The 8,700-nt window shown below is 38.1% G+C and overlaps 1 protein-coding gene across 1 annotated transcript; it reads right to left on the bottom strand.

Annotated features, from left to right (window-relative positions):
* Nucleotides 1-5,423: 5,423 nt before the first annotated feature.
* LOC115962489 (aldose 1-epimerase-like) lies at nucleotides 5,424-8,415 on the bottom strand. The gene is made up of 5 exons (XM_031081338.1): nucleotides 8,165-8,415; nucleotides 8,005-8,054; nucleotides 7,320-7,446; nucleotides 6,311-6,415; nucleotides 5,424-6,226 (listed from the first exon to the last, which is right to left on the bottom strand). Exons 1-5 carry the CDS (start codon nucleotides 8,277-8,279, stop codon nucleotides 5,607-5,609), a joined length of 1,017 nt encoding a protein of 338 aa, XP_030937198.1. The 5' UTR covers nucleotides 8,280-8,415; the 3' UTR covers nucleotides 5,424-5,606.
* Nucleotides 8,416-8,700: the final 285 nt, after the last annotated feature.

Genomic DNA, 8,700 nt, shown 5'->3' with positions numbered 1-8,700 from the left:
TTGAAGCCCTATTTCCAAAAGCATGTTAGGGATTTGGTGCACAATCATGATCTAGCGATTCTCATAGTTACGGAGACTAGGATTGGTGGAGACAGGGCGGTGGAGATTACTGAGAAGCTTCCTTTTGATGGAACGATCCATACTGACACAATTAGATACGTTGGTACCCTTTGGGTGCTATGCAATTCTGATAAGGTGGAGGTGGCCTCACTCACCAAAATAGAGTAGGAAATTCCTGTCTCCATTAAGGTATGTAACTCTACCTCCTCATGGCTTCTCTCTGCTATTTATGCTAGTCCTAAGAGTGCCGAAAGGCACATATTATGGAATAACCTGTCACAAGTTGTAGACATGCACAACTTACCTTGGATTATAGTGGGTGACTTTAATGAACCCCTTGTAAATGAGGATAAGTTTGGAGGCAGACCTGTGAGTATTAATAGATCCCTTCTTTTAAAAGAATGTTTGGATAAATGCAACATGGTGGATTTGGGCTTTTCAGGTCCAAGATACACATGGACCAACCGAAGAGATATTCAAGGGCTTATACAAGAGAGAATTGATAGATTTTTTGTTAATCACAGCTAGTGCCTGCTCTATTCGGATGTGAGAGTAACCAATCTTACTAGATGTCACTCAAACCATTACCCAATCCTCTTGGAGATGCAGTCTAAAGTTCAGTCTTGTCGAGTTAAGCTCTTCAAATTTCAAAAGTGTTGGCCCTTTGATTTGACCTTTGCTGGGGTAGTAGCAAATGTTTGGAATCAAGACCCTCTACTCATAAGTGCAATTAAGAAATTTCAAAAGGATGCTTCACTATGAAATAGGAATCATTTTGGTAACATTTTTATAAAGAAAAAGACAATTATGGTCTGGCTTAATGGAATTCAGCGTGCAAACTCCATTAGACCTTCGGCCTTTCTTATTAACCTTGAAAATGAGCTTCTCCGGGAGCTGGATGTGATCATGGGGCAAGAAGAGGATCTTTGGATGTTAAAGTCTCGGGTTAATTGGATGCTACAGTGAGATTGGAACAAAATGTTCTATCATGTGTCAACCCTAGTTAGAAGGAAAAGAAACCAAATCCTAGCAATTAAAAACTCTATTAGGGAATGGATCCAAGAGGAGAAGAAAATTGCGAACTTTATCAGGAATGGTTTTGGGGATATTTATACTTCTTCGCTGGCAGCTTCATCAAGAGCAATGCCAGCGATTTCTTAATGGCAAAACCAATTTAATGAAGAGGAAAAAAAGAGCATTGGAGGGCAGGTGACAGTGGAGGAGATCAGATTAGCCCTTTGGTCACTAAAAGCCTATAAGGCACCGGGTCTAAATGGGCTGCATGCAGGGTTCTTCCAAAGTTTTTGGCCAATAATGGGTGACTCTATAGTTAGGGAAGTTAAAAGAATTTTCATGGAGAAGAAAGTCCCAGAGTATCTAAATCAGACTCACATCGCTCTTATTCCAAAAATTCAAAGTCTTGAGACCATTAGGAATTATCGGCCTATTAGCTTGTGTAACACAATTTATAAGGTGGTTACAAAAATAATAGTAGCAAGACTTAGACCGTATTTGGATAAACTTATTTCACCTCTTCAGACGGCTATTGTGCCGGGGTGTAAGGGCATTGACAACGCTATCATAGTGCAGGAGCTTATTCATTCCATCATTAAAAAGAAGGGTAGGGTGGGCTATATGGCCATCAAGCTAGATTTGGAAAAAACCTACTATAAGCTTGAGTGGGCTTTCATCAGAAATGTGCTACTGAGAATAAATCTTCTTGGAAATCTCATAAACCTTATCATGAGTTGTGTTACCTCAGTTTCCACATCTATTCTCTTAAATGGTGCACCTCTAGAGCCAATTCTTCTGCCTAGGGGAATTAGACAAGGGGACCCCTTTCTCCCTATCTATTTATACTTTGTATTGAGCACCTTGGTCAGCTCATAGAAGAGAAATGCAGCAACAATCTATGGAATCTAGTTAAAGCGTCTCAAAGTGGGCCAGCGTTCTCTCACTTAATGTTTGTTGATGATCTAGTACTTTTTGCAAAGGCCGATCACTTGAATTGCTCCACCATTAGAGAGGTTCTTGATGAATTCTGTGAAGTTTCAGGCCAAATGTTAAGTGAAGCGAAGTCCAAAGTTTATTTTTCCTCAAATGTGGATGAAGGCACAAGGGAGGAGCTTAGTGATGTGCCTGGGTTTGCTTCCACTCAAGGGTTAAGGAAGTACCTTGGTATACCTATTAAGCAACTTGGCTCTTCCACACAAGACTTTAACTTCATCTTAGATAGAGTAAAGCAAAAGCTTGCAAGCTGAAAGGCTAATTTACTATCCCTAGCAAGCAGGGCTATTCTTATTCATGCTTCTTCATCAACCATTCCATCATATGTAATGCAATGCTCTTATCTTCCTACGAGAATTCTTGAGGGAATGGATCGAATCAATAGGAATTTTCTATGGGGTACCTCGGAGTCAACTAGGAAGGTTCATTGGGTGGGTTGGCAAAAGGTAACAAAGCCCAAAAAGGAAGGAGGATTGGGTTTACAAGCAGCTAAGGGCAGAAACACAGCCCTTCTAGCGAAGTTAAATTGGCGCTTTCATACAGAAAAAGACTCCCTTTGGGCACATGTGTTAAAATCCAAGTATTGCTCAAGCCAAAGGTTAGCTTCAAGAAATCAAAACAAGCTCCCATGCTCCCAAACGTGGTCTGCTATGAAAAAGGGTAGAGAAGTTTTCAACAGAGATGTTAAATGGACAGTTGGAAGGAGTAGCAATCTTAGCTTTTGGTATGACCATTGGGCAAATCATGGGGTTTTGCGAAGTTTAGTGACAGGTCCTCTTTCACGGGAAGATTTGAACATGAAGATTCGAGATATCTTCAAGGATAATATGAGGGATTAGAGTTGTCTATATTTTGATTTACCCCAAAATGTGAAGCTCATGATTCAAGCTACCCCTTTGGCCTTGGCAGCAATAGGAGAAGACAGACTAGCGTGGTTAGAATCTCCCCAAGGAAATTTTGATTTAAAAAGTGCGTATAAGATGGCTATGGGGGATGACTTGACGCTTAGCTTTTCAGTCAACTGGATTTGGAAGTTGGATATTCTGCCAAGAATTCAAACTTTTGTTTGGACGTGTGCCCATAATAGCATTGGTATTCGAGATTGTCTTCGAAGAAGGGGGCTGATGGAGGATGCAAAATGTCCTCTATGCAACAGGGGGGCTAAGTCGATCCTACATGCTTTACGAGATTGTGAAAAGATCAAACCGGTCTGGAATCACCTTGGAATATTATGGACAGATCCTTGCTTCTAGTCTAGGAATCTTCATGAATGTTTGGAGTGTAATGGGCAAGCAACAGATACACACAGAGCTGGCAAGCCTTCTTGGAGTGTGATCTTCCTTTTTGCAATATGGACCATATGAAAAGTCGAAAAAATTTTGTATTTAAGGGGAAAAGTCCTAACCCAGCTCTGGCAAGGGATATAAAGAAACAAGCAGTGGAGTATTTCTTTTATGCCTACTCGCCTAAGAGTGCAGCCCACTTAACTCTAAGGCCTATCAAATGGGAAAAACCACAAAATGGATGGATAAAAATGAATACTGATGGGTTTGCCATTGAGAACCCGGGGATAGCTGGTTGTGGTGGAGTATTGAGGGATGAGCAGGGCCGTTGGATCAAGGGCTTCGCTAGGAAAATAGGGATTACGAATAGCTTTGTTGCTGAGATGTGGGGACTAAGGGATGGACTCCTCATTTGCTACAGCTGCAATTTTAATTGTGTTGAGATTGAACTAGATGCTAAGGCTATAATCGATGTGCTACTCAACTCTAATTATGTAAATAATATAGTGTCTCCCATCTTGGATGATTGCAGGCAGTTGATATCAAACTTCTCACAAGTTCAGATTAGGCACTACTACTGTGAAGCGAATCAATGTGTAGATAAGCTAGCCAAAATGGGATCGAGTCATAATTTCGATTTTACTATTTTTGACAATCCACCTATGGATGTACTTGCTATTTATGAGGATGACCTCAATGGGGTGTATGTAAACAAGCTTTGCCCTGAGACTGATTTGCTGTTTTAGTTTTAATGAAATATTTTCTTGACCCAAAAAAAAAAAAAAAAATGTTTGGTTAACTAATACTATGATTTTGAGGAGGTTGCTGAATTTAAAGGTTTAAATGTTAAGTCAAATGACTTGTATGAGATGATTTTTTTTTTTTTTTTGTTAAATATTGGAGTTATAAATTTACTTAAAATGATGATATATCATGTAACATTTAGTTTATTATCTAATTAAATTAACAAATTCAATATTCACACTCCTTATATTTAGTGTAAACATTACTTAGGATTTAAATCTATACATGTTTTTGTATGGATGAATACTTTATGAAATAGAAATTCACCACCAGCAACTGCATTATAACTCTTATGTCAAGCCGGGGAGGTGGGGTCATTTAAAACAATAAAGGTCAATGGCAAGGCTTCTCTATCAATATAGGGTATTGGCGTATTGCCATAGGTAATTTAGCTGAATTGTCAATTGTGTGCTGCTAGGTATGAATTAAATATTGAATGGCAATCAGATAGTGCTTAATTAGTTAACAACTAATTATGTTTTTTTGTACCGGATATTGCTATTTTGATATTTGATTGAAGGACCATGATAAATGGGGACTAGACCGTCCACCTCAGACACATTTTTTTGTGAAGTTAACAGGCGTGCAGACGTTATGGTAAAAAGAGGCCTTGACCAAGAGAGCAAGGTTGAAGAATATGAGAGTTGTCCCGTTTTGTCAAGAACATTGTGTATTTATTTGGGCACACCACGAGCGTGCTCTACAGTTATATATCTAAATAAAACTTCCCTTCTGTGAGGGGTGGGGGGTTTTTAAAAAATGCTCCCACCCTCCCTTTCCTTATTTTTTTTTTTAATTTAAATTACTGCTTATTTTGCAAAGTCGGCTGGCTCTAGACATGCTCCAGGTTCAACTTGAAATGCTCTAGACATGGCCCGAATTCACTCTAACAAAACCCAGACACTTAATTCTAATGGACCTCAAAGCCTATCCACATCAAAACTATAATTCTAGATTACTTTTACGAACTTGTCATCCTACAGTTCTTCCTAGTTGGGCAAAGTGTTTCACTCCACCCCCACCCAACTCACACACACAAGAATATCATGCCCCAAAATTATTAGTCAATTAGTGTTCTCATGGCTTCCTTAAAATAGGGACGCAACACAAATACCACTCCATTTTACTAATTGATAGAAAAATGCAGTAATTATGTTGTGATCTTTGTCAGTCAAACAGCTTAAGTGAGAGAAAAGCACCCGCCCTTTGGGGAGAAGGGGGGGGGGGCTTTGTTGCGGTGGAGGGTTTGGTTTGTGGAGATTTCTTTGAAAGAGTTTTAACTCTTTAATAACATTAAGCTTTCTTTAGAACTTCGACACAAAATCAGCCTCCAAATCTGTTATAAGCAAGATTATATGAATAGTTCTCATCATCCGGTTCCAACACTCACTGGTAGCAAGAAAACCAAAAGTCAACCTTATTCTGACATCTGCTTCTTTAAAGACTGCCACTTTATTCAACTGAAAACTCAAACAACATTGTGTGTTGATACTTCTCACCAGATTGAACAACAATAGAAGGGAAGTTTGGTTGGTTTATGGCATTTGGGAATCCCTGAGTCTCCAAACATAGCCCGGCATGCTTTCCATAAACAGCACCTCCTTTACCAACAACCCCATTCACATAGTTCCCAGTGTAAAACTGCATCCCAGGGGCATTGCTCCACAAGTTAAGGATCCTAGAGCTTGATGGGTCCTTCACTTTTGCGGCATGTTTCAAACCTGCTTTTTCCTCCCCACAGTCTAGAACATAGTTGTGATCATACCCTAAACCAACCTCATGGATTGACTCACCTATCCTCTTCTCGGCAGTGAAATCAAAGGGGGTACCCTTAACTGGCATGATTCCACCAGTTGGGATTGTGTTCTGATCCACAGGAGTAACATGGTTTGCCCTAATCTGAATTGAATGGTCAAGAATGTTTCCAGAGTTGTGGCCAGCTAAATTCCAATATGTATGCTGAGCTAAGCTGATTGGAGTTGGCTTGTTTGGCACAGCTTCCATGTCAAGCCTCATTGTTGTGCTTGAAGTAAGCGTGTAAGTCGCAGTCACAGAGACATCACCCGGGTAACCTAGTGACAGGAGAAACAGATATGAACAGCAAATAGGAGAGAGAGAATAAGAGACACTGAGCAAGAGCAAGAGAGACAAATTACCTTCCTCCCCATCAGAACTGTGATATTTGAAAGTGATGGATGGATTCTCGCCCTTCGTAATATTAGTTGCCTCCCAAACCTTCTTATCAAATCCCTTGTGCCCACCTAAAGAAAGGGGGGAAAGTTAGTGAGAGAGAGGAAGAGGAAGAGAGTGTATGATGCATACTACAATGAATATAGAACTTGTCAATTTTCAGTTACCTTAAAAGCAGAATTCTAAGCAAAAAGTAAGCTCACAAAATAAAACAAAGGTTTTTTTTTTGGGTTTCCAAAAGACTTTTCTAAAATTGGTGTATAATCTTGATCTGAAGATTCTGAACTATGGGGAATACAGATCAATCCTACAAGCATAAAGTTCCAACTGGTATTGATTTTATATTATGCAGAAAGGCACTTCCATCCATCATTTTTGTCAAACGCTGAGTTATCGCATTGCATACAAACAATGAGTGCGGATTTGATTTGGTTTGATCTTTTAAACTTGCTCCAAGCCAGGATGTATGCCAAGCCACCAATAACACATGCATAGGAGAATCCCATTCATAATGTGCAAGTACTGATCTCACCCTTTCTTAATTGGCTAATTAGGGTAAAATACCAAAGGAGCCTCAAACAAATTTACTTTTCTAGAAAAAAAAAATCCAAGGAAATATTTTCCCATAAATTCTTTTTCATTACAAATCACTTTTAAACCCACAAATCTTTTAATATCTTTCAATTACAAAATATAAGAGAAAAAAAACCATGTCTTTCACACTATCACCAGCATGCTAGATGGTAATATTCAGGTTTGTCAAGAGTCAACACAAGCAATTAATTTTTGGAAAAACCAAAAAAAATATTATTAAAACTTTCAACATTCAAACACAAATTAGTAGCAATTTTGGCTAATTGCAAAATTAAATAGATGATCTCACAGATATTTAGAACCATGATTTTCATACCACACTGCCTAGAAAAGATTGATTCAGACTAGCATTAAGGATAAAGAGTTTCACGATTGTCATACCATGGAGACTGTTTGGGGGCTTGTTGATAGGCAAAGAGTAATCGACCCCATTGAGTTTAAACTTCCCATCTTTGATTCGGTTTGCAACCCGACCAACGATGCTGCCAAAATAGGGTGCAGCACCTTTCTGATCATACATACATCAAAACCCACAAAACTATGAGATTAAATCAATGTTCACCAATTTAGAATAAAGATACAGCTAAACCCAATAATTGATCTAATAATATGTATATCGCTATGCCCAAAATCATAAATCATATTTTCATGAATACATAACAAACTTTAAAATAAAATAAAAAATTGAATTGTTACAACAAGTGGGGAGGGGATTTGAACCCGACCAGACAATGTCTTACAAGGTTCTTGGTAAATATATAACATAACAAATGTTAAATGACATTTCTGAAAAAGTAAATGGATTTCACACAATTATCAAATTATAAAACTTTATCAAATACAAAAGTAGAAAAATCCAATTTATGCAGAAATCATACACCAAAAAAGACATTGCAGATAAAGGTGGATAGAATTCACAGAAGCATAAAGTTGCAACCTTTACCGAATAATTTCCTTTGCTTTCCCTATAATAAATAAACAATTCCAATCCATGCAGAAATCAATGCACCCAGAAGCAGTTTGACCAAACAAGATTAAAAATCAAATGGGGTTCAGAGAATATTACCAGATATGGTTCAAGAGAGTCGAATCCAAGAACAACATCAGCCAATTTGCCTTCAAAATCCACAGAAACCAGACATCAGCAACATTCCCACAAACCCAGAAAGAAATAATAATAAATGAAAAGACTAGGCAATTGGCAAAAGAATATATAATAAAAATACCATCTTTGTCAGGTACAGACAAGGAAGTGATGGTGCAGCCCAGGTTGGTGATGAGTACACGCATGGTTCCATTGTTGAGTTCGAAAATCTCGGGCTTCAGATTTTGATCGGCCATTGGGTTTTCTTTCAGTTTGAGAATTGAGAGAGATAGAGAGAGTGTGTGTTCAGGTTCTGATTTCTGAGCTGTGAGAGAATCGGATACTATTTCAAGTGAGTCAGATATGGCACAATGACGTAATATTCTCCAACCATGTCTATTGTCAGTTACGATTATGTTAATCCTCTTTTCTCGTACTTTATAGGATAGGATTTTTCCTTTGGATTAAATTGTAAATTACAATCCTAAACTTTGTAACCATTTGGATTTTAGATCCTAAAATTTTAAATTTTAGAATTTACCCTCATAAAGTTTAGAGTTGTTTAAATTTTGCATCTTGACGTTCTAAGATTTTACACCTTAACATTTCAAAATTTGGATTTTATCCTCCTTAAAATTTGGGAGGTGTTTGGATTTTACACCCTAACGTTTTAGAATT

The sequence above is a fragment of the Quercus lobata genome, chromosome 10 (genome assembly GCF_001633185.2).
Source record: "Quercus lobata isolate SW786 chromosome 10, ValleyOak3.0 Primary Assembly, whole genome shotgun sequence".
NCBI lineage: Eukaryota > Viridiplantae > Streptophyta > Magnoliopsida > Fagales > Fagaceae > Quercus > Quercus lobata.
Note: the sequence above shows the minus strand (reverse complement) of the source record. Positions and strands in the feature narration are given on the sequence as shown.